At 41.7% G+C, this 27546-nt stretch overlaps 1 protein-coding gene across 2 annotated transcripts in view; it reads right to left on the reverse strand.

Annotated features, from left to right (window-relative positions):
* rapgef6 (Rap guanine nucleotide exchange factor (GEF) 6) overlaps positions 1 to 27546 on the reverse strand; it is a 188188-nt gene that overhangs the window by 123843 nt on the left and 36799 nt on the right. For both annotated transcript variants that reach the window (XM_030069454.1, XM_030069452.1), the window contains exons 2-5: positions 25618 to 25688; positions 24394 to 24450; positions 19164 to 19247; positions 4454 to 4523 (exon numbers count right to left, since the gene is read on the reverse strand). In XM_030069454.1, the coding sequence (XP_029925314.1) occupies positions 4454 to 4523; positions 19164 to 19247; positions 24394 to 24450; positions 25618 to 25688 (282 nt within the window). The remainder of the gene's footprint in view (positions 1 to 4453; positions 4524 to 19163; positions 19248 to 24393; positions 24451 to 25617; positions 25689 to 27546) is intronic.

Here is a 27546-nt window from a genome sequence, read left to right on the forward strand (position 1 = left end):
CCACAAAATGTGCTCCCTCCGCTATTCCCATGGCTCTCATTAGCTGATTGGCTGCAATGAAATGGGACCACAGACGTAGTGTTGTCTCCCTCTTCCTGTGTGTGTGTGTGTGTGTGTGAGAGAGAGAGAGAGAAAGAGAGAGAGAGACTGTGTGTGTGTGTGTGTGAGAATTTGTCTGAATGTGTGTACATGTTTGTTTTTTGTTCTTGACAGTATGCTCTGTCATTTTTAGTCTTCATCAAATATTTTTTTCTTACTTTTTCTTTGTTTGGCACATTTTAGGTGGTAAGCAGGCACTGACATACTGGTAGGCCTAATCAATATCTCTCAGACACTGGAGAACTTTTTACTCTTTTTTTTTTCCCAATCTTTTTTTTTTTCTTGTATGCTTTGTGTCATGGCCATTATTATTGTTTTTTATGTGTGTTTTATGTGTGTGCTACATGTTCCAGAGATCACTTGGCAATCAACCAGCGTTGTCAGAACTGTTTCACATTTTTCCTTGGATTTGGAGAGGAAAAAAAAGATATAAACAATAAAAGGAAAAATGAGCAGCACTCTTTGTTCGGCCATGGTGGCAATCACTGCTCATGCTAATGACCTGATTCTTCTTCTATTTAATGGGAATTATAAAATGTAATAAATATAGACATACATACATACATAAATTTGCTGTTGCTGCTGCCAGAAACGCATCATTTTCTGTGCATCAGAGGATTTTTCATGTTTAACACCAACAATGGATGTTTGGAGCATCAAATGCAAAAGCTTTCAGGAGCCGGTTACATTCTGAATCATTATTGTGTTGCATTAAACAGCGACAAAGAGCAGCAAAACAGCCATGTGTTTCATATTAAAATGTTATTACTTAATGATGCTCTGCTTACACCAGGCATTTAAAAAAATACAGACAGAACTTGAACATATGAATAATCTCAGCAAAAGCCTGTGAGGGGGAAAAGAACGGATGTGGACTCATGTAAATCTAGTCAAGACTGACTTGACTTCAAAACAGCGTGGGAGCCCTCGCTCTAGAGCGCTGTCAACCCACTGAGTTGTTTACTTCCTGCGAGTCCGATACTTCTGGTCCAAAGCCCCGCCCCTGTCCGCTGTGCTGTGGCTGGCCGCGGCATTACCGACCACTAAGGCGGACGAGGCGAGGATAAGCTCGGATATGAAGCAAAGAAAACAACAGCCTCTTGCGCAATCTCATTTCCTGGTTCACAGACTCGAATGCACACACTTGGAAATGGAAGCTGAAACACACACACGCATGGGCCCCCAGACACACACACACACACACACACACACACACACGTTCTCCCGAAGGCTCTAATCAGCTGGTCCATCTGAAAAGAATGGATACTTTCATTTTCTTTTCCTTAACACCACCACCACATCTCAGACTCTTCACTGCCACAACGAAGAACCTTTTTTTTTTTTTTTTTTTTCTATTTAATTTCATTCTTTGTTCATCTCTGCTCTCTTTCCTGGGGAGGATCAAGTCCAAGACTCCCTTGTATAACCTATAAGCTACATAATGTCCCATTATTTAACTGCTAAATAATAAAGGCCTTCTCCCTGTCTCTGTCTTTTTCTCACTGTCTTTCTCACACCCACAGGTCACAGACACTCACAAACATGTTTGCAAACCCGCCAATGGTCTGGGCAGCATCAAATAAAGCCTGGTTCTCATGGGCAGCAGTTTAATCCAATAATAATACATACAGCAATGCATGTGATAAAAGTTGTTTTCAATGGAGCATTTTTTCCCTATATGAGATTGAGCTCCACTTGTAATGGGTCAAAATGATGTATTTGTTGGCTCGCTGGGCTTGAGGAATGGACCAACTTTAAGAAAGTCAACATTAGCCAGCTGGCTGCAGACCACAAACAGCACTTTGGCATTGTGACACTATTATGTTTTGCCACTCGTTCATATTGAAAAATGATAGAAAGGATAAAAATCAAGAGCAGACATTCTGAATGAAATGAGATGTCTCAGTGTTATTATATACCAATATTTTAAGGTTACTAACTATGGAAACTAAAAGGGAGCTCCCTAAAGGTTCAGAGGACTACAGGCAGTGGCTCCAAAGTGGAGCCTTGGGACCTCCAAAAGTCTTTGAGCAAGTAAAATGAATAATAATTTCGGGCGGTTCTTTTTTTCCCCCCCATTTTTAATTCTGCCAACATCTTTGGTCATTGCTGTGGTGTTTCTTTGCACTGCACTTGGGATATGCTAGGGCATCTACGTACAACTCTGACCGGGAGATATACTAAAACACACTGGGTTTCATTAATAATTATATATGTTTGTTCCTAAAACAAGTATGCATTAAAGTTCCCATTTTTTGCACTAAGAGTCACAGAGATCCCTTGTCAAAAAACAAAAACAAAAAGCTGTGTGTTCACATGTGTTTGTCCTTTGGATTTTCTCCTGATGCTGTTAGTGTTTCTATAGCCGGTGCTGTGTTTTTGTCCATTCAATGATGGCCAATATCATTGCTCATCCTAACTATTCAGTTCTTCTACTTATTCCTAAAAACACTGCTGACTGAAACATAAATCACATTGTGGCCCCGGGTGTGTATCTATATCTTTATCTATCTATATCTATCCAAGCGTTGGATGAAGCGGTGTAAAGCACGCCACCAATGGACTCCGGAGCTGTGGAAACGTGTTCTGAGGAGTAACCAATCATGTTTCTCTATCTGGCGGTCTGATGGACGGGTCTGGGTTTGGTGAAGGCCAGGAGAACGTTCCCTGCCTGACTGCATTGTGCCGACTGTAAAGTTTGGTGGAGGAGGGATAACGCTATGGGCTGGCTTTTCTGGGGTCAGCCTCGGCCCCTCAGTTCCAGTGAAGGGAAATCTTAATGCCTCAGCTCACCGAGACATTTTGGACAATTTTCTGCTTCCAGGTTTGTGGGAACAGTTTGGGAAAGGCCCTTTTCTGTCCCAGCATGATTGAGTCCCAGTGCACAAAGCAGCTCCATAAAGGCATGGCTGGCTGAGTTTGGTGTGGAAGAACTTGACTGGACCACACAGAGTCCTGACCTCAACCCCATCCAAAACCTTTGGGATGAACTAGAACAGCGATTGGGAACCAGGCCCTCTGGTCCAACATCAATGTCTGTCCTCACAAATGCTCTTCTGGATGAACGGGCAAAAATTCCCACAGACACACTCCAAAATCATGCACAAAGCCTTCCCAGAACAGTGGAAGCTGTTGTAGCTGCAAAGGGGGACCAACTCCATATTAATGCCTACAAATTTAGAAGGGATGTCATAAAAGCTCCTGTAGTTGTAACATGTACAGTAGGTGGCCCAACATTTTTGTCCATACAGTGCATAAGCATCCATCAATCGGCAATAAACAGCAGCAGAATAGACATTTTTATTCATCTGAATCTCACAGTGTATTACTTTAATTTTACTTTTATTTCATTAAATAGGAGTAAAAAATAATAGATGTATAGAGATGACATTTCATCACAGTGTTCTCTGTCCCTACTGCTAATCCCCCCCACATAACGACAGCAATGACAGTCATGTTTTGTTCAGAATTACATAACAATCTGTTAATCTTAGGGCACCTTAGGATAAAATTTCACTCAGGAACCCGGTGGGACCCTTGGGGGTCCCCAAACCCGACATTAAGCCACTTTAAGCACCACTGTAACAAGACGAAGACAAAGCGTGGGTTAAAGTCAAGGAGCCACAAGGTCGGATCAGTTTGAGGTCTTTTCGTTTGCTATTCAACAGCAGCGGTGGAACTGGTGCTACTCGCTGCTATTGGTGTAAAACTCAACTGCTTATCCTGTCTCATCCTGTCTGATCCCTCGAGTCGCTGTGACAAGGAGACTCGGGAGAGGGAGGAGACGAGAGGGGGAAGGACAGAGAAGTAGGAAGAGGAAAGGGAGAGAGGGACATTTTGTAAGCACTGCAACCTTGTGGAAAGAGAGTAAGTGAAACACACTTTGCTTTCTCATGTGCACAATATGACAAGATAAGGGAAACGTATTAATCCAAATGCAATCCAAACCCAAATGTGATTTTTTTCCCCACTGAAAACAAATATAAACATTTGCCCTACGCTTGATTAATGTCACTCGTCACTGATCTTGCAAATGTGGTTGGTAACAAATTCTCATCCTGCCAATAAAGCTTATTTGAATTTGAATGTGACACTAAGAGAGAGCGAGAGAGAGGACGGAGGCCTGATCAGAGAGGGAGAGAAAGAAAGGGAGAGAAATGAAAGGGGGTGAGAACGAACAAGAGGGTGAACGAGAGAACAGTTTAGGCAAAAAAGAACAAGGTGAGAGAGACATCAAATAGACGTGTGAAATATGGGAATAAAATCAAAGAAATGAGATGGGGGATGGGGAGCTGAGCAGAGAGCGAGAGAGAGAGAGCGAGAGAGAGAGAGAGAGTCAGTTGTTCCTACTCACCACAATCATTTCTGATGGCTCCAAAGTGATGCATTCACAGCCTCGTCTGCCCCCCAGCTGCTTGCCAAAACTGAGGATAGTGAGCACACACACACACACACACACACACACACACACACACACACACACACACATACAATAGGTGTTAGAACAGAAACAAAGCCAAGGCTAAGCTAAGGCAGTTCTCACACTTTGAAGGTGGCGACAAATGCAGTCAATCACATTCACCCACCCACAGATGAACACCAGCATTACACTCTGTGCTGAATCACAGTCATTTATCCGAGTCAATGAGATGGCTTGCTACTGAATGTGGATTGACACAAAAATACAACTACACATGTCTGCTTTGCACTATATGAGATAGCATGGCTGTCTTGTGCATTGCGTTACTTGAAACTAATGAACTCAGAAAGTAAAGGGGGATGTGGTGCTGAACTCACAGCATAACCCTCTCCAAAGCTCTTGTTCGATCATGTGTTCATTCAGCTTAATGGTATGTTGGCACTAACAACCCAACAACAAAGACATAGCAATCTCAAACATAACACAATCATAGAAAAAAAAGGCTATTCCAAGGAAAATTTGCCTTGGAATAACTCAATTTTACTGATTTTTAACAAAACTATAAACACCATGGGAGCATGTCCTAAAAAATGTTCAAAGATTAAGTAGACCTCCAATGTCTTCTTCACCCTGTCGAAATCACCAGACTCCTCTCAAAACACTTAATTAATTAATTTCAACATATGATTGCTGTGCAATTACCTGTACTGTTGATCATCATAACTAAAGTCAGAAGTGAGGTTGAGATGTGCAGCTGGGAGAGCAGATGTGATGTGTTTGAGTTTGGCAGCGACTAGCCTTTATCTAGCAGTTAGAGAAACCGTACAATAAATGAAAATGCACAAGTTCAATCCAAAGGCACTCTGTGTCACTCCAAAGCCGAGTAGCTCTTCAGCAAGTGTCACAGAGAAAACACAGAGTCTACCTGTACACTCATTAGCCTCTTTCACACACACTTTCAGAGTACTGATTTTCACAATTCACACAAACACAAAAAAAAAATTCCCAGATCACTTCCACGTGTGCTCATTCGCACTGGGGATAAACACGCTGGGTGAGGGTAGAAGGGACGGCACAAGAGACATATGGAGATCCATGTAAAAAGAATGTGTTGGAGGACATTGTTATTATATAAACTTAGCAAACTCAAAATACTTTTCTCATTTAAATTGTTCAATATTAAGTTTTAACAAGACATGAATGATTGGCCCTAACAGTCCCTGAACCAGCCTTAGTAGAGGATTCTGATAGTATTATGGAGCGGTGCAATGGAACCAACACTCTGCGGTAGAGGCTTAAACCACTGAAAAGACACTGAAAAGAAAGTGATGCGAATAGATCAATAAGTCCTTGTGGCTGACATGACACCTCAACATGAGCGGATGCAGTCCACAGAGACCAGAAACAATGTCAGTGCTCAAGCAACCTTGAGGAGTGAAATACCTTTTGACCACAACAGATGCAATCCTCAGAGGGATGCTCTCCTGCATTTTTGCTTGTTATTTCCCTCTACAAGACACTCGTGTATACACAAACTGCAGCTCACTGGACCGACTGACTGACTGATTCAAATCAATGGATACATCGGACCACAAGCATGTCATTTTGCATTCAGCAGCACCTTTGTGCTTTAATGAGGGATACCTTTTACTTAACGTGCAACTGCAGAGCATATGGGGAGCTGAAGTGGGATGTAAGCTCATTAGCCTCCAATGGTATACTACTTTTCAGTCCACCATGTGCTATTAATTTGAGTCCCTTATGAAACTCTTATTTAAACAAAAATGCTGGTATTGTAATTAAGAATTTCTAGGAGAATTTTGCAGGACATGGCATTAATTTGTACTCCTTTTACACCAAGTTTTTCCCAGCCTAAAAGGAAAAATAACACGCTGAACTTCAAAATGTCAAGCTGTCCCTTTCACAGAGACCATTTTGGTCTGGCTAAGGACAGGATCAAACCACTGTGTGACCAATAAACAGCTTTGGCACAATGTGAGCCTTTGTCTGCAGGGCTTTTAGGTTTAGCTCCAGTCGAAATAGTTGTTATGTCCTTGGATATGGAGGAGGAGAGCAGCTGATGGCCTGGTGAGACCATGTGGGTCGGGCTGCTCCAGTCACATGGAGATTCTGCATGTCACCTCAATTCATGTTCACAACTGGTAGGCATTGAAAACCCTTTAAGTTTTATATTTTAGCCTCTCTCTTTACTGCCCAAATCTACAACATGGTAAGTGCACACATATGAGGGAGGTTTTCAGCAGCCTTTAACAAAATGTGTTTTACAACTTTCATACGTGGTAAAGTCAAAATGCACAAGGTACATCTGATTTCTATGCAATCCCTATGCATTTATCATATTGTAGTGAATAAAGCAATTCTAACTGATTCTGATCTCCTGCGTCACATGACATATCATCTTCAGTTTATTCTGAAACATAACACCTTTCAAAGCTTTGTTATGAGGCTTACAGATTAAAATGCATACACATTCACTTGGGCTGCTTTTTTTCCCCCCTTTTGAGGCCAATAACAATATCTGGTGTGTTCCAGCACAGGACAATTGATAACAATATGCATTTATGTAAGAATAGGAATACGAATGAAGGTACAAAATAGGCTAATTTTTTCAGACAGGTCTGTCTAAAGATAAAGTTTCTTTTGTAGTTATGGTTTTAGACAAATGGCCCTTCAAGCTTTTCCAAATTTGCTGTTTTTTTCAGACACTCCTAGAAAAAAAGGTCAATTTTACAACCAGCCAAATATTACTGTAACAAAAACAAAAATATTGGACCAATACTGCTTTTAAAGCTCGGCCAATACTGACAGTCTGGTGATATATTAGTCATTTGCTAACATTCATCAGCAAGTTTCTTCACTAGACTGTCTGCATGTGAGACTGTCATCTGAGACTGTGAGGAAAACTAAAAAAAATAAATCAACAAATGAAACTTTTTCAAGACATGTTTGGCTCTCAAACCATAAGGCATTTCTTCACCACAGTCCTTTGAAAACTCATTCCCACCTCCAATTTGTATGTATGTCCATTTGTGTCTATGCACTCTTTTCTCTCTCACTCTGCTTCCCATGTATTTTGTGTTTGTGTGTATGTGTGTATATGTGTGTGTGTGTGTGTGTGTGTTCACCCATCTGAGGAGCTCAATCAGTATGTGCTGGGATTCCGTAGGGCAGACGGAGCTGTGAACACGTCTCGCTCCCTTTAGCGTGTGAAAGTGGCGACTCAGCATTGTTTTCAGGACTAGGAGAGCTTCTGGTTTTAATTATGGGAGCGTGCTGAGCTGGAGGAGCACCAACTTTCACTCCCACTTCCCCTCCTTCTTTCTCACACTTGCTCTCATTTGTTGCTTTTTTTTCCCTCCCTTCTCCATCATTATTTTCAACCCCACCCTTCCCTTTCACTCTCCATCTCTTTCCATCTCCTGCACTCTTTGTTTCTTCATTTCTCTTAGCTAGTGTTCTCCTTTCCCTCCATTTCAGTTCTTCTTTACTTCCTCCCCTTCCCCTTTTCTTTATCCTCCTCCCTCTGCTGGTCTTTTCCTCTCTTCCCTCCATTCCCCTGTGTCTGTCTTTGTCCTCGCCTTTCATCCTTTACCCCTCTCTGCTGTGCTGTCTCATTTCAACCCTTTTCTCCCTGTATCTTGTTATTCATGTTTTTTTTCTTTTCTGTTGTTCCATCTCCCATTCACTTTTTGCCATGCTGTCTCCCTTTGCACCCCATCTCTCTTGCAATGTACTTCCCTCCTCCCTTTCTTTCCTCTTTCTCTGGTCCCTCTATCTCATCCCGTATTCCCTTTCATCCTGTCTTTTTCTCTCCTTTCCACTGTTCCCATCCTTCTCCTGGTCAAAATAAAGAAGCAGGCTTTCATCTCATCAGATCCTTAATCATGGTTTCACACCAACACGGCTCTCTCAATTTCAACTTCTTGATTTAGGCCCAAGATGAAAGTCTGTCCTCATAATGCGTTCTGATGATGGAAACAATGATGAAAGACCTTTTTTTTTTTTCAAAAAAAAAATAACTCTGAATTGGCCAAGTAGCTTATATCCCAATGACCAGATTCTCCAGGAAATGATAAAAGGAAGTGGTTATGAAAAGCTTGAGTAATCAAAGCTATGATGCATCACAGTGATTCGAATGATACCCACACAACCCTGGAGTTAGACCAAGCCACCATTCGACAAAAACTATGAGTGTATTGCTGCTGGCAGCCCATCTCAGTGTAGCTGTACCAGGGTCAAATTAGCCGTGATAGAACAAGAGCGGGGCTGTTCCACGCTTCACTGCCACATGCACTGGAACAGACAAGTGTGTATCAACAACGTCACACTGAGATTCCCTGAGTAAGACAGAGATCTTTACAGCAGCACCAATTCTTGCTCTCTCTCTCTCTCTCTCTCTCACACACACACACACACACACACACACACACACACGCACACAGAAACTGCTTATTGGCTGAACAGCAGCAGCTAAAATGATAACCCTGAGTATTTTGCTAGAAGTTGTGATTATGATTAATAATTACTATTATGAGTCAGCTGGGAGTTTTTTTTTTTTTTTATAGTGGCTGCATGCAGTCTGTTTTGAATTAGAGCAAGCTTTAGTAAAGGAGGCACAATTTAATTATAGCACAATATTGCTGATTTTTTTTTTTTTTTTTTTTTTTTTTTTTTTGGTTAAAGGTTGTGTACTTAACTTTTTTCCTTCATCATTTTGACAATGTGACAATGTGTCAAATCAATGTGTGCAAACTCAATGTACTGACAAAAAAATCTTCCAAGATACTCAATCTCTTTTGTTAAAATCCGAATCAAATCCGACTCAAATCAACCAACCAAGTGTCACCATCTCATGCACATGCACCACTGCCGTGTGCACTTGCCTCCCCTCCCCAGATCAACTCTGCCTACCCTACCATAGCTATAGTTATTTAGCTTTGCATAGCTGTGGTGCGCCAGTTCCTACATCCTCACTGCATCGGGATCAGAACCACATACACATGGGAACGACTTGGACAAGGTAAATCTCAGGTAGGTGCTGTTTAAGCTGTTTGAACCACCAACACAACCTTTAAATGATCACTGATGATACTTTACCCACAGCCAGTATAATAGCAAGTTTGGAAAGCCCAATTATGTGTGTACTCCACACCTACTGTATTTAAATGAGAAAAACAAATTAATAAAATATAAGGCATTATTGTTATTTTTATTAGTTGTTGTAGTAGCATTCATACTAGATTCTGTAGTAGTTGTTGTAGTAACACCAATAACAGAAATATTATTATTATTAGTAGTAGTAGTAATAGTGGTAAATATTTATTTTATATTTATCTGGTTATCTAGTTAAGTGAGGATTCAGTCTTGCCCAAAGGAGAGTCATTGGAATAATAACAAAAGCAGATGGAAATGGATGCCAGTTCTGTATCCCAAAAGCCTAGTGTGCCAACAAAAGCAGTTAAAAATATCCATATAGTATTTACATTATAGCTCCCACCCAACCCTAAAGACCCCGGCCTGGTTGTTAGTGTACCCAGGGAGGGATGCAGTCTGCTGGGCTCGGAGCTCTCACAGAGAGCCCTTAGCCTGGAGGTCAGCCCGACTCTGACAGCTCTCTCCACACTCCACTGAGGCGGGACGCACGGTTCCTGTCAGCGCCGCACACAGCCTGCCAAGCCCGTCTCACACTGTGTATTTGTGTGTGTGTGTGTGTGTGTGTGTGTGTGTGTGTGTGTGTGTGTCTATGTGTGTTTGTGTGTGTATGTATAGAGAGGGAGAGGCTGGCTGAGAGGACTGAGAGAGAAATACAGTCTGCAGACAACTGAATGTGTGCGCTTGTGCCTGTCTCTCTGACCTGTTGTCACCCCCACCACCACCACCACCACCCCAAAAAAGAGAAAAAACTATACTTTGCCTATAGTCAAAACTGTGCATGTATGTTAGCTGAATATGACAGCCATTTGTTTGCCTCATAGAACTGAAGTTTCTTTATGGAGCCATGCGACCTGCCCTTACTTTGTGTCTTATGGGCTGCTATTAATCTGTGTGGACATAAAGAAATTATTCAAACGTGCTGCCTTATTTGTGTGTGTGTGTGTGTGTGTGTTAATATGAAGCTCAGGGAGGAATTAAGAGGAAGAATGCAGCGATTATCCCACAGTATCAATCGTCCCGTTTTGCGTTTCGCAACCAAAAACTTTAATTGAAAGTGTCTTAACAATTTTAATTGTGACTGAACCTGCTCCTTCTCTCAGTGAGTGACTCCCGACAGGCCACAGAGTCTTGCTGACTGTCATGTGTACATCAACCAGACAATACAGACAGAGCCAAGTAAGTTGTAAATCATAAAAAAAAGCTCATGGCTCTGACTTCTTTGTCATTTCCTGTGTTCCTCTAAATTCTGTGGTCTCTCACTGTATTTTAATCTTTTGTGGCAAACCCCACCCATCTGGCATCTAAGTGGCTCAAACAAGCCAGAAAATTCATGTACAACTAACATGTGCGATTTCAAGACTAGACTATTGAAATGCCTTGTTTGCCAAATGATCAGAATGAATCTCTCTGTGCTTTTCACAACTTGGGAGAATGCGTTGCCTGAAATTCCTCAATCAACAATTTAAAAAGAGATGATTCCAGAAAACATACATTATCAGTAAAGGATAACTTATCCCAAAAATCCCACTCCCCAAAAAAAGGTAACCTCTCCACTGGAATGAAACTCTTCCCCCCCTGCAGTGAAACCGTCCCTGTGTTGGATTTCAGCAGGTGATGATTTTTCTCCCCTCCTTTCCTGCAGAAACAAGTCATTGGCAGCGGGGAGAACAGGTTCAGCCCTAGTCCAATGACAGCTGCAGCACCCTGGGCAATAAACCGTGACAGCCGGTAGAGAAACGATGGCCACACACACACATAGAACTGGCATCACAAGCTTCCAGTGATGGGACCAGGAATGCACAAAAAGTAACATGGTTCAGTTTTGTTTCTTTTCTTTCTTTCTTTCCTTCTTTTCTTTTCTATAGTGCCTGACAAAGGCCAAGCACAATTACATACGAGTTGTAGGGATGCACTGATATATACTGGTATCAGTATCGGTACCAATACCTGGCTGAAATAAAGGATTGGTGTCATAGATTTTTACCCAAGACTAATCCTGATCCTGATACCAAAGGCACTAAATAACACCACGACCCTGGGCAAAGGGAAGCACACGATCTTGATTTTCTCCATTTTTAGCACGAGTGAGCCCAAACTAAATGACCCAAGTTTCTTCAGTTAAGTAATGGATTGGATTGGTACTTGGTATTGGTCAATACTTACATTTTTGGACTGTGTATCTGTGTCAGTGTTCAAAAAGCGGTATCTCGGCATGCCTAACTGTTTGTACATTTTGAATGTAAAAGGCCGTGATTAAGTTAGATGTCATACTAAAAAAATCCCTTGATCTTGGCAGCACAACTTAACGCAGTCTTAAAAGTATGTGGCTTTGTTCAAATGCTGGCCTTGGTTGGCAGGTAGTGACATCACAGCATATGGACTATTTTTGCTCACATTTTTAAAGCATTTGTCATTCAGTCAGCATAATTAGGAAGTTGTTTCTCTTCAAGTTCCTTCGAGACACAGTAACACACACACACACACACACTCACGTACGCATTCATCCAGCAGGGTCAGAAGGCAGTGGCAGCGCAGTGCCTTCACTGTCGTGCTCAGTGACATTTTGACAGGGATGCATGACACTTTGGCTGTTCTGGGGATCAAACCTGTGAACTCTGTCCAACCTGTAGCGTCTATAGGCAATATTGAGCACTTTTACAAAAACGGGGGAAAAAATAACATATTCCTGAGATTGGTGACACAACCTTGGGGCCTTTGTCTTCATGTTGTGTTGATGTATTTCTTGCAGATTTGCCACTAACTAGAAATCAGTGGCAAACCAATTCATGCCACAAATGACTGACAGTTTGCTGTAAACTCTGCATTATTGGAAAAGGCTTGTGTTAGGTGGTTGGTGCCACATCTCCTCACTGACACGCTGTGTTATACTGGTCTCTATGCGTACAGCGATACTTCTGTTGACTCAAATAAACTTCGATGGTTTAGGAGGGCTTTGGTCAAAAACCAAAGGAAAGCAGAGGCCCGTGCCCATTTGGCACCCATGTTTCCATGGCAATGATGACCAACAGTAAAGAAAGAAAACCGCAGACCACAGTCTACCACATACACACATAAAATCACACACATGCACACACAAATACACACACCATTCCACTTCTCAGTTCTCTCTGTTATTCTCTCTCTCAGTTCCAAAAGTTGTCTGGCTAAGATTGACCATTCTGACTCACTCAGGCACACACACACACACACGTATATTAAGACAGACTAGAGAGCTGGCCAGCAGTCAACACTACAGACAGACCACCAGCACAGACAAAAATCATACACACTCCAAGGAATGACGTAGCAGTGTGAGCAGGTCATTCAGAGACATTATAAGCAGTCATTAGCAAAACAAGAGTGTTATCCATTCAGGGGCCACGTCAAAACTCGGCGTATCAGTGCCAGACAGCACACCACCTATGGCTACAGCTTCAAATCCCTCATGTGGCGAGATTAAGTTTCCTCGGAGCTCAGAGACAGAAGGCGAAACACATTGGACTGAACACATGAATGACAGTAATTTTAGCGCAGGGAGACACTAAACGAGAAGCTTTAGACATCACAAAAGCCAGTAAATGGTGGGTAGATACACTGTGCATGAGAAGTAGGCCGTTTACTAAAGGTGCCAGAAACATACCCACTGCACTTCCTGAGGACTAAACAGGCTAAGGCGGTGATTTTCAAAGTAGTGTTTGGGGACTCCAAGGGGTCCTTGAAGGTCTTCCATGGGGTATTCAGCAAAATGAGAACATGTTAAATTCCCTTACGATTTACATCACTACAAATTGTTACAATACAAAATAAACGTGTGACATTATGTTTTAATCTCACAACTTTGAAACTCTAATACAACTAAAACATGTCATAATTTCAGATTAACTGACTTCAAACTGACTTAAATGGAGTTCCATGGCTTGATGAAAGCGCTATGAGACATATATCACAGTATAAATTCATGACATTATAGGTTTGCATCCAACTAAGGAACTCTGCTACAGATGATCTCCTTTTTCTGCCATCTTTCCTGTCAATCTTCACTGCACACTCTCTAACACAGCATTAACACCGTCACAACAATCTTCAACAAAGACCGACACTTCCCACCACAACCATTTCGCCTCAGAGCCCCAAGTCAGACGTGCAAAAGTCACTTCTCATTTAGAGATAAGCCAGACTTGAGCCTACTTTAATCTTTTTTTGGTTTCACCCTCTAAGAGAAGTCTGCTTCTCTTTAAGATAATCAGAGCAGATAATGGGCAACAACACAGGAGTTAGCAGAGTGTTTTTAGAGCTCAGGGCCCCAGCGGTGGTACGCTATCCTGGGTTTGCACCACAGGGGAATTCCTGGCTATCCACTTAGTTAGCAACAGTGGGCTGGAAGGAAATGGACCACGCTGTGTTTAATACTGACCGCATAGGGAATGAGAGTGGGAAATTTGAAAAAAAAAAAACTCGAATGAATTGGGTGGAAACGGCCTCCACAATCCTGTGTTACAGCAATCACCTCTGATCCAAAACACACAAAGCAAGCACGAGAGAGAAAGGAACAATATGCTGCAGAAGACTGACCAAGAAAATTAAAGTTGGGGATCCGCTTCTTTGGGTTCTTGGTGAGAGAAATGATATCCAGCATATTATCCACAATGAGAAAGATGGGGGAAAAAAGATATTCCAGGTATAGATCCACAAATTGTTGCGTTTGCTTTATACTCCAGAGTGTTAACAAGTTAAGAGTCCCTTTAGAAAGCAGAAGTTGGTCACTGTCAGCTTTTAGTTTGTCTTTGACTGAGGGAGGAGTGTGTTCCCTCCCGCTCTGCTCTGCTCTGTTCTGTTCTGTCTGTCTGTCTGCTGGCTCCAGGGAGGTGTGTGAGTGTGTATGTGTGTGTGTGTAGCCTGCTCATTTCCTGCCTGGATGTGCTTCTGGGCTCCAGGCGGGCAGGCTGCTCAGTAACACATGGCCAGCCACTGTTCTGCCAGGGGTTCCGCATTCCACACAGACACACACACACATACACACAGATACAAACTCCACTCCCCCGATTAGCTCCCTCTGTGACCCTTTCCCAGCCCCCCTGCCACTACCAGTACTCTAACACACACACACACACACACACACACCTTCCAGCCCCCTGTAGGCAGTAACCCTCCCCCACCCTAAAGTCTGTCTGTTATCAACTCACCCATACATGAGCACACAAATAGACAGATACATGCTTACACACTCTCACCCAAAAGTCGCAGCTCCCCTGAGGGTGCTGATACTCAGCCAGTAACGCTCTCTGCTGCAGTTCATGTTGGTGCTGTGTGCTTTTGCTGGAGAAGCTGCCTCCACTATGCACCAACTAGTTTGAAGTCTCTCTCGCTAAAGTTCAGTGTCGCTGCTTATACTGCATTAACCGCTGCAGTCAGTTAGGTTTTAGTCAATTACAATTATTGTCATTTAGCTGACACTCTCATTTGGAGTGGCCAATACCTCTGTGACACCAAGCAAGCAGCTTTTACTGTACGCATTGTTATATTGTTTGTTTGTTTGTTTGTTTCTTAGCTGGGACTACCTGCTAAAAAAAAAACAAAAAAAAAAAAACGGATGACACCATTAACATTAGCAGAAACCCTGTTGGCATATTTCACCTCCAGGTTACCGGTGTTACAAACTGAAACGCGGCATTTTCTCTGACAATCCAACCTAGCGTCTTCCCATTACCACTGCATTACAAAACACTAGCCAATCCAAAACATGGTGATTTATTGGTAATATATCATGTTACACATGTTAAACAGTTAAAGTTACACTGAGGATAGGGCCGCCTACCTAAAATGTAGGGCATGTCCTGTCTCATCACACCTCTGTGGGTCTCAAATTAGCAGGTGACCTTTACACCTTGATGAAGGCTGAAACAGGCTCGTGTTTTTGTTGTTTTTTGCTTTTACTAAAATGAATTAATTCAAGTCCCATATTTTTGATACTTTGAAGAGGAGTGGCCTTGGTTTCTTGGTGTCCTTGGGCGGTGACATGTTCACACCTCTGTTGATCCAAGCTGAAGCTGATAATGACCCGGGACTGTTGCAGGTCTCAGAATGCTGGTTAATCCATTTACAATGAGCTAATGTCCTGGATGGCGGTCTTATTTTAGGTCAGTGCAAAACTGGTATATGACAGGACTCTTGGCATTTTATGTTCATGTATTTGAATTTATTTAAACTAATTTTTCATATTAAGTTACCAATATTTATGCAACAAATTGGTACCACAAGTAACTTATGTAAGTGACAATTTTGAATAAGTCAAGGCATCTGATTAATCCTTACTCTTCCCCACACTTTCCTAATGTGCATTATATGTGCCAGGTGCATATGTTTACGTGCCCCCACAATTAATGATATTCTAAAATAATAACAATATTATATTATTATTTCCATTGTTTGGAGTCTATTCTTAAGTTCATAATCTACTTTTTCTTCCCTGCCATATCATATTACTGTTTTGGCTGCAATGACCCAATTTCCCCCCAAAGATGTTTCATCTTATTTTACAAAAACACTGAATGGTTCAAGAATTCAATCTGTGACCTCGTTGTGGAACAGTATCTCTAACCATTTGGCCAGGTTACAATATCTGCTCTCTTCTCTGCCATATGAATATTCAAAGAATATGCTATAGCAGCCACTGTGAAACTTATTATAATTATAATGAGGCCAACTTTCTGTGCAGCTTCTGTCCTGACAGCTAAAATCCTTGTTACTGCATGTTTGCAATGTTGGTGATGCATGAATTCGAGCCTTTTCTCCAGTTGTTTTTAGTGAACTTTAAGTTGTTCAGCTAAATGTCTAAAATTTTTATGCTCCAGTCATACAATCTTACCGCACATCAACAAGGCTCTAGACCCACTTGATCAATATATTATTTATTTCTACATCTTTTAGAAGTTAAAAAAAAAAAAAAAAAAAACAAAGCCAAGCAATGAGTTTGATCATGTAAAATTTCATGACCTTCTCATGACTTCAATAGCAAAACTGCAGAGCTTTCATGACATAAAAGTTTTATTTCTTCCTGGTTTGTTAATGCTGTTTTTCAGCAGACAAAATGTTCTTAAGAGGTAAACAGTCTGGTTCCACTTGGGCTCACTGCAGAAAAAAACAGCTGAAAACCACCATCTAATGCAATGAACGTGTGAAACAAGCTGTAAAACCAGTTCTACTATATTCCCGTAATGTGATCCATTTTTCTTCCAACACACTGATATTACCTAAAACAATTTATCGAATTCCATGGCTTTCCCCTGGCATCCCAATAGAGTTCATCCAACTCCGGTGACATTCCCTGTCTGGAATACACCAGTGAAACTTCAACACTACCCTAGAAAGTCCGTTACCAGCAGGAAGCCTGTTAAACTTCAATGTGTGGTGGTAGTCTGACGGTAATAAGAGACCAATCTTTTAGGCAAAGACCCTGCATCCAAGACCCTCCCACACTGTGTCAGCAAGCACCCACCCGGATTAACTTTCCATGAGCAAGGCACTGAATCCCAACTGGATTTACAGGTACTATAGGTGAAACCTTGCTTAAGAAAGGATGTGCCTGTTATTATTTGTGAATACCGTATTTCCCCAAATAATAGCCCGGGCATTTAATACGCAAAATCAACTTGGACCCCAGGCGTTTAAAAGAACCAGGCGGCTGTTCGCTGCAGGCCTTTATTTATTTTTGCACAGACCTGCACCAGGCCATTACTGTGATGACAGTTACTGGCCAAAATATTTACAGTCGGTCATTTAAGATTACGGTACACCCTTTTTTCTAACGTTAGTTAGCTCTCTTATTTTGACAGAAAACCGAAGTGCCGCACAGTTATTGTGCGGCTCACTGTTTACTTCTGCAAAAATAAGGTGAATAGCCTTATTTTGGGTTACCTCAATATAATTCAAATAATCGCCCTGGCAGTTATTCGGGTTCGCGTTTAATACGCAAAATGGGTGCAGACTCCAGGCTTTTAAAAGAACCAGGCGGCTATTTGTGGCCGGGCGATTAATTGGTGAAATACGGTAGATGCTGGTGAGATATGTAATCAGGGCTCATTCATCGCTTTCCCTCCTCCCATGCTAGCCTATCAGAAGTTGCCCTGTTTTCTGTGGGCTCTTTGAGCCTTATAAGAGTCACCTTCATGCATGTTTTTTTCTATTCCTTTTAAGGCACTCACTTCAAAATTACGTTCTAAGGCGGCTCATCAGTTACTACAGCTACATCTACCTGTCAATATCCATGATCCAGAGATCCAATTAGAATCTCGGCTTCCCACTCACCTAGTTGTCTTTCTGTATAAGCGCCTTACTCATTTTGTATTCATGTTGTCATTTCAGCTTCAGTTCATTTGTACATCCCACCAACTGCCCACCACCACCACCACCACCACCAATGTAAAGGCTCCAGAGACTCACACAGTGGGGAAAACCTAACCACCATCCTCAAGAGAATCATCTTCTTCTCATATATGAGCAGTGTCACAAAATCTCTTCATGTCAATACATGTTTCATTTTATTCAGCTAAGTGTCATTTTGTCTTCACATTAGTCAAACTAAACATTATCTCCCAAAGCACTACGGCTGCATAAAGTTGTAGAGGAAACACTGACCGTATGTATATTTTTATTCAACTAAAATGAAGGTGCAATAAAGGAATAAAGGGTGGGTGCCTGTCTGGTAGTTCCTCTGTGCATGAGACTTTCCAAGGCCTTGTTCATATCAGAGCTAAAAGCAGTTGTTACTCGTCATTTTAGTGCACAGAACAAGATCAACTCGAGTTAATAACTTTGGCTGTCGAGCTCCAAGACGCTAATGTGAACAGGGCCTAAGACATCTTAACTCAGTTAACATGGATGCACATAAATGCACAACCACTTCCGCACGCTTGCGCACACTCACACACACGCACACACACACACACGCGGGTCATATTGGCTGAGGGAGGGGAAGCATCACATCTGTAACACATTGCTAAACACAGCACTGCATCCTATACACTTGATAGATAAGTGTGAGTGAGTGTGAGTGTGTGTGTGTGTGTGTGTGTGTGTGTGTGTGTGTGTGAGCACCACTGCCTTACATGCCAGTAAACCATGGCATCCTCTTTTCATGTCTCGCTTACAGCTCTGTGACAAGCTGTCTCCCTTATCATGTTACATACATACAACTACAAACACATGTGCAGACAGACACAGACACACAGACAAAGACACACACAAACACACACACACACACACACACACACACACATTCCATCTGACATGATGATAAGACAGGGCACAGTAGCTTCAGGTGTAATGTCAGACAAGTGACACCTCCTTTAAATGTCTCAGCCCAACGAGATGCTCTCCTCTCTACGTGTGTGTGTGTGTGTGTGTGTGTGTGTGTGTGTGTGTGCGCGTGTCTGCGCGTGCGTGTGCGTGTGTGTCAGTAAGTGCTACGTACCAGCACCTGGCCAGGTACATGTGCTCCTTGACGAAGACTGATCCGGAGAGCAGGATGTACCAACAGGTAGCAATGCTGTCTGGGCTGGAAGAGAGAGAGAAACCACACCACTGTTACACCCAACGAACGTCTGACACTCCACACTCTAAACTTTTTAACCAGTTTATTATCCTCCAACATTCCAATTGTTGTTGTTGTCGTGCTTTTAGTGCTCTATTTTATGACTGAGAATTAATGGGTTGATTTATTCTTTGTTCATTATTGGGTGGCCTGTTGACAGCCACCCCCCGGCTATGAGCACATATTGATTTAGCTGTTTAATCTTATTTTGTATAATTTTGTGTACACAAATATCCCAGAGGTAGCCATTTTATGCAGTCACGCTTTCTCTCAATGGAGCATTTTTTTCACCATTTGTTAGGAGAAATCTTTGAATTTTGACTTTCAATTTGTGACTACTTGTGTGAGGAGACGTTATCCCACCAGTATCCAAACACAGAACCTAAATAATACGACAAATGATCCAGGTGATCATGGGAAATCTAAAGCATATCAATTAGTGGGGATGATATGCTCTCTTCTTCATGATTTAGCCTGTGAAAATGAGCATGTATTTTTTTATATTAAAATCGTGTCTAGTCATTTAAATCTTGAATGTCAATGCATGGTAGTAGCTGATGTAGTAAAGGCTGTACGGGGCTGTAAAGGACAGTTTAATATATGTCAGGATGTGACAGTGACATTCCCTCCTTCCAAGGATTAGACAAATGTAGGAGTTTGGGAAGGGAAATTGAACAGTACAATCTCATATAATACAAATCCCCAAGTCCTATAACTTCTATTAAAAGAAATGGATTTTATGAATGCAATAAAAATATAGGCACTCTCAGACTATAAGACGTGCCATCACTGCAAGATGTGGTGAGTCCATTTACAACAGGAAGATATGATGCAGGGACTGGAACAAACAGTGCTTCAAGTGTCACATACTTCAGCCTGACATTTGAAAAGCCAGGGCAGGGAGTTACTTTAAATGGAAATAAATCAATCCGAAATATGAGCTGCGTGGCTATCCATACTGTCTTTCACGTACACATTGTATTGATTAAATCTCTAAACCAGTCTAATTAACTTCCTAATAAGCTACATGGGTGCTCAATTCTGCATCAAACCAACAAGCAATCACACATGAGGAGGTTAGATGGCGGAGAGCATATCTCTGCCTGTGGCTGTGAATACAAATTGACCAGAGACAGGATGAAACAAGACTGATTACATAGACAGAGGAATAGAGGCCTGACATGGAGGGTTTTGAAAGTGGTTACTAGTGGCGAGGGGACATGCACTCATGATTAGAAGAGCAACAACAAAACAAGAAATTGCAATGCTATACACTCTTCCTCCTTGACAAGAGACAATAGCTCATTTTAGCCCAACAGCAGAGACTCAAAAAAAAAAAAAAACTGACTGTGGATGGTATACATCGCAGTTGTGCAATTGCATATGTTAACAAATTTAAATAAATAAATTAGAATCAATGGAAAATGCCCTAATGCACTACCAGCAAGCATTTAATCAAACTAACAAAGATCCAAAAATTACAATATGACATATTCAAAATTACTATCAAAACAGCTTTTCAAATTATTTTAAACTGAAATCAAGGGCCCCACTCCACAAAATGATGGCTGTGCAAGACTAAGATTGCTAAATTTACACTGCCTTTCAAGGCTGGCGCAGGCCTTGGTATCAACACCTCTTCAGCACCAATAGTTGGCTGGACTGCCTTGTGATTCATTTTGAATATTTGCGCCACGAACGCACGTTTCTAGCAGGGCGTAAACCTGGTCGATATGAAGTCCTAACAACTAGGAATCAACTCAAGTGCTGGTTGAGAGGCTCAGAGACAGGACAATCTGATGAAAGAAAGATCAGTACTTCATTTCCCATATGAATGACTAAGATTACACCTGGCTTTGAGATGCAATTTTGAGATGTCATCCTATATATCACACTTGCCATGAAAATGGTTGCTGTGCGTCTCCTGTACCAGAATTTTGTGAAATATGTGTCTGCATCACTTTTACCATACTCTCACCATTTCTTTTCATAACTAGGATTACTTGGCCTGACCATTTCTATCACTGGTTTTGAAGATCCATTGGCAATATGAAAATAATTTGACTCTTATGAATCCAGACCTGTAACTTAATCCATTCCCGTGTGACCGTATGATAAAATCCACTCATAAGTCTTGACTTCAGTGAGGGGGATGCTGTGATTCTGTACTATATGTACCCATTTCATCGAAGATTTCACATTTGAGTCTGTCACCCCTGTAAAAAAAAAAAAAAAAAAAAAAAAAAACTTCTCCATTTTATGTTTCTGGTAGCAGCAGCAAAGGTTTGTTAAGACGAAACAGAAGAGGAATTGGGTAGTTAGCATAAGCAAACAATCATCTTGACTGAAAAGCCAGCAAAACAGTGAAGAAGAAGTGAAAGAAAAGAGCGCCACATTCAGAAATTTCAGAAACAGAGAATACAAGAGAAAAGCCATCACAATATTGGGCACAGTGCTTGGGAATATAGTGTGGGGATATAAAAAAGGTGCTAAAATTCTAAATAAATTAATAATAAATAAAACAGAGAAAAAGGGAGCAAGGCTGAAAAGGGAAAATTAAGAAAGCTTCTATTTTGGCTGAACTCTCCCCACCATCTATGTGTAGACCTCAAATCCTGCACAAGTATTAAACGTCATCCCTTCTCTTGTTTCAAGCTTCCGTGTTGTTTACCACTGTTTACTGTGTGAGAAACACAAAGGCCAAGAAAATAATCTTTCAAAGAACAAAAGATGAAATGATTTTCTTCCTGCATTATTGGTTTCAAGTAGACCTGCGGCAGTCATGATTAACTACCATTATGGTTTCATAGGAGAGGGCATGATTGCTTTCATCTGCTGTCTGTTCAGTGTATTTGTGCTTGTGTGTGACTGTGTGTTTGTGCATGTGTGTATGTGCATGAAAAGCTAACTAATTGGACCTGGCAGGCGGGTTGTTATGGGTTAAAGTACTTAAGAACGGTCCTTGGTGGAGAGTGGGAGTCTGTGTGGGAGTGGGAGATTGTATGTGTGTGTGTGTGTGTGTGTGTGTGTGTGTGTGTGTGTGTGATTATTTGATGGTAAATTAAACCACTGAGTGTCTAATGTGATTCTAGCAAGCAAGGTAATACATCATCAGCCTGTGGAGCATTTCTCTCATCCTTTCATCTGTCTCTGTCCTCCCTCTCTCTCTTCCTCTCTCTCACTTCTTCCACTCTTCAGTCACCCTCATCCCTCTCCTCCCTCGCTGAAATTTCCTCATTCCTTTCCTCGGGCTCTCCTCTCTCCTCCCATGTCAACATGTCCTTGCTCTCCTCTTGTGCCTCTTAGCATCTTCTCATCGTTTCCTCTCCACTCCCCTTTTAAGAGCTTCCGTCTCTCATCCCTCTTTGCAACTTCTCACGAAATCTCCTCTCTGCCATTATTTCGTCTCATCATCCCTCTCAATAAGTCTCCTTCTCCCTCCCCTTTTCCTCCATCAACTCGCCCCTTTCTTTCACAAGCCTCTCATTTCTCTAATCTGCCTACATTTTCGTTCTCTCCACCCTGTCATCCCTCTTCTTTCCCTCTCGACATGTTTTCTCCAAATCCACATAAGTAACGCTGCAGTGACTTCTTCCCATGTGCCCATCCATCTCTCTATCCGCTCAACCATCCATTCTGATAGATGGGCAAAAAGGCAGCCAGACAGGCTATCAGTGGATCTGCAGAGATTAAAGATGGCAGTCACCATCAGCTCCAGATCAATGCTCTGATGTTGGGTGATATATCGTGAGCGGCCTGCAGAAAACTTCATATCACCACAAAGTTGAACTTTTCAGAAAATGAGCAAAACTCGGGGGTTATTAGTGCAGAGTCAACCAGTAGAAGTTGGCATGCCGGGCAGCTCTTCAGTCTCAATTTGTTGATTCAAGCAGCAGAATGTACTGCAGATGTTTTGACACCAGCCTTCACTGATGTTTTTTTTTTTTTTTTTTTTTTTTAATTGTTTTATTGCAATCATAAACCTGCCACCTATTTAAGAATGTAGCAGATTCTTTTCTGAGTCTGCCAGCTAGTTTGAAGTGTTTGAGCTTGAGCAAATGTATTGTGCAGCTCTTATATGTGCAAGAAAGAAAGAAATTTTGCAAAATGAGCAGTAAACCTAATGAGCATTCTATAAGAACAAATAGGCAGCATAAGAAATTACATAAGGGACATTAAATCCAGTTATGTAAACAAAAAAAAAAAAAAAAAAAAAGTTTTGAATACTGTACAATTATGTATTAGTCTATGAGTGCATATGTAGTGCAAAGAAACCTGGCATTGCACACAGAAAAATAACACCTAAAATAATTGCATTTTAATACTTCAACAGTGTTCCTGACGTTCTATGGATCTGTGTACACCTTAAGGTTATAAAAGCAGTAGGAGGAAGGCAATTCTAAACCCTGCACAGATCCAATGACATTTTGAAATTTTGCCTATTATCCTGAATAGAGTACTTCTCCCAACAGAGAGGAAAAGTTTATGCACTAACACTTAAATTAACTGTAAAAAGCATTTTAATATTGTTAGCATGTTGTATCCAGAGAAATGAATGTCACTAACAAGTTGGCTTGTGCAAGTTTGCATCAATGAGGAATGTAATTTTTCTGAAGCACTAGAATATAATAAACCATCCCCCGCACTGTGTAAAGAAAATATGTTGAGTCAGTACACTGAGTTTTTCCTTTGATTCAACCTATAGTGGACCTTGGCTACAGAATAATGGGTGGCAGCAGCCAAGAGGTACGTGAAGCAGGCTTGTGACTGGAAGGTTGCTGGTTCAAATCCCAGAACAGACTGACTATTAGCCCCTGCTTCTTTCAACAACTGCACAGAGGTGCCCTTGAGCAAGGCTTTTAGTCCCATTTTGCTCCAGTGGATGCACAATGAATATGAAGCAGTGCACTGCACAAGTAGAATATGCATGTTGAGTGAACTCTCTTGGAAAATACCAAATGAATATAAAACAGCAAATCTATGAACAAAACAAGCTCTCCCCAGCAGGAATTTGAATAAAACATCGCTCCTCCGTGTAGGCTAAAGTAACAGATAAAGTGAGTGTCACAGAGCAGAGCACTTCCTGTCAAGTCTTCAAGTGTGTACTTACTAGAACAGGACGTGGTTAGCCTCATGTCTCTCATACCTGGCTGACGTACACATTGACCTGAGAGAGAAAAACAAAGTTAAACATGCAAAACTTTTTTTTTGTCCCAAAAGATATCCCTGAAACTTTTGCAGCTCTCATCTGTAGCTCTCTATCCATCACACGGCAAACATCTTGGAGAAGCTCTCCCACTTGAGACACCATCAGTACTGCCTGCCAGCTCCTGGAGTGTAACTGTGACCCACTAGTTCAATCTCTGGGTGTGATCACACTGTTGTTTGTTTTCTTTGCTCTGAGCCATACTGGTGAAGTGTGATCATTTGGCTCATAAGTTATTATCCGAGAAAGTTGTCCCAGACAGTTTAAATTTTTGTCTACAGGGAGGGAATGAAATAAATCCAATACCAGTCCCTCAGCATAATGGGTTTGTCTACACTCTTTGCTTAATTTATCTTCTCTGTTGTTGATACCAGCTAACGACACAAGGAAATTGATAAATATAAGCATCAGTGCAAACTGTGGTATTCCTTTTCTTCATATTATTATGCAAGCATGAGTACCTGCTGGCTGGCAGATGTAAATATCTAGGCCTATGTCCTTACACCTCAAAATGTTGCATAATAAGGAGTGTTACCTACAGTTGATTGATTGATTACATTCTTACACTGCAGTTCGCTTGGAAGAGACCTGATTCTTCAGGTCAAATGTCCCTGTTCAGACCTGTCGAATCAACCCACACTGAAGGAGGAACTTCTCCAGATTTCAAATAAACCACTCCAAACATGATTGGTACAAACACACTCTCTGTCAGCTGTCCCAAAACAGTTGGCTCATGCTTCCCGTGGACACGGGACACAACCGCAGCCAGGAGCCTGGCTGCCCGGCAGAGGGACCAGCCTCCTGTGGTGATTGGCTGAGCTGGTTGTGGGTGGGGGGTGGGGTGGGGTGATGACAGGTGGAGGTGGGAACCGACTAGTATGAATGTAATAACAATGCAATATTTGCAAATAATTCAAGCTTTCCTTTTAACCTGCTTAGATATCAGCAAATTTTCTCCATTACTGACACTATCCAATAATGACATTCAAAACTCAAAAGTCAAAAGAACAAAAAGAGTTTGGAACATTTTTTTGGAAAAAGTTTTTTTTTTTTTCACAGTAATGACCAAAAAATCGAATTTGCTGGAGTTCTTTTTTATTGTTTCTAGCTGAGATGAAAAAGTCTGACCTTAGCTGATGTTCCCTGAGGTGCGAGAGGACATCCATGTGGTACAGGTGGCAGTAGATGGTGTGGAGGTCCTGGATGGGGGACAAAGAATGAAAACAATATTAATGCGTATGCCGACATCCCCTGCGGGAATGGAGAAAAGGGTAATTTGTCAATGATTAATGATCAAAGGAATGTCCACAAAAGGGCATGAAGTGACACACTCAGCACATTGTATGCTCATGCGCAACAATTATCTGAACTATTAATGTAACCTGTGCGTGACCACTTTAAAAATGAGCTTCACAGACAAATAAGTGGTTTATAGTGCTTGTAAACAATATATAACAACACCTGAGGTCGCAGCACCTCCATGCTGCAGAGAGCATCTTGCACGTTGCTTTGACAGGAGAAACCTGGACTCTGCTAAGTGTTGCCTATCAAACTGACACCTTCAAACCATTCACAGAGTCAAACCACATACAGAGCCCATACGCTCATGTAGACACAACCTTAAAATAGCACCCTATCAAGGCCAGCTGTCAAAACATTAAGAGGCTGACAGGGTGTAGACTGCATGTGAGCAGAACAGCTCCATGTACACATATGGAGGATCAGACAAACAGAAGGGCTATTGAGTCCACAGGGCAGCTACCTTTAACAGGTGGACTGCATGGTTGACTGGTTAATCACAACACATCCACAAACACAATATTAAAAATATCGCTATACAATGCAGTGTTTACCTGACCATAGATATCAGTGGGTGGCCCTTCAGTAGTTCCTAACAATAACAAAATCGGAAAATAATTTCCCACTAAATAAGAATACACGTGCATAAACATTTCACTTTTTTGCATCATATCAAATTCCCTGCAAAACTCTGATTGTTTATTACTTTGTCCCCAAAAATGCAACTATTTATCATAATTAATCAATCCGGGGGAGTGGCAGCTCTGTTGGGTCATCATGCTGCACTGTGCTGCTCACTGGACTGTGCGCAGCTCATAGTTTGAGTGAACAAACAGTAACAACCAAAGTTACTTCACGTGACACAGACAACCCTGATCCAGGTGTGTGTTCGACACAGTACACAGTGTGGTGGGATACAGTTTGGTTAGAAGACCCCACACCACCCTTCTAAAAGCAATACTACCCATGAAGAACACCTCTCTGACTCTCTCCTCTCCTTCTCTCCGGTGGCAGCCATTGTAGAAGCCCTGCTTCATGCATTTTTCTCTTGTATCTGTCCCATATTAGGGCTCTGTTTTAACAATCTAAGTGCATCGTCTGAAGAACACAGTGAGAGTGCATTTAGGGTGTGTCCAAGTCCATTTTTGCTATTTTAACAGCAGAAAACAGGGTTGTTGTGCCAGATCCACAGTTCAAAATAGTTGTACGTAGACTCTTTATTAATCATAGGTGTGTTTAAGCGTAACATGCAGTAAACCAACCGGAGTGCCATCTCCTATTCCCTTTAAAAGCCAGGCATGCTTGCACCTTGGCAGATTGTTATTATAATGGTGGACTTGCAAAGTAAGAAAGAGCAAAACGGATCTGCTTGTGCACAAAGTGAATGCGCACGTGCAGATCATCTACGGCAACAGCAGGATTCCATCAAAGCTCCCTGAGGTGAAGCAGACACCCCTGTGGGTATAAAGGCATCGTTGTGTGTATAACAAGCACAGTGTACACATGTTGGCACCCACCTATGTAGGCTAGCATCACTATTTTGATAATGTGCCTTTGAAAAAAACAGTGAAAACGTCAGCACTGACTTCAGACCTGGTTTTTGTTGGTTAATCACTCATTCGCTTTCAATTGCACCAAGATAGCAATTTGCCAACAATACACCTGACCACACCTCATTTTAAGACCAACATGCAGATGGGCACACAGATGGGCACAGGTGCATTTGCTATGTATACAGTGTGGGCGCTGGACAGGAAA

Source organism: Myripristis murdjan, chromosome 14 (assembly GCF_902150065.1).
Source record: "Myripristis murdjan chromosome 14, fMyrMur1.1, whole genome shotgun sequence".
Classification (NCBI taxonomy): domain Eukaryota; kingdom Metazoa; phylum Chordata; class Actinopteri; order Holocentriformes; family Holocentridae; genus Myripristis; species Myripristis murdjan.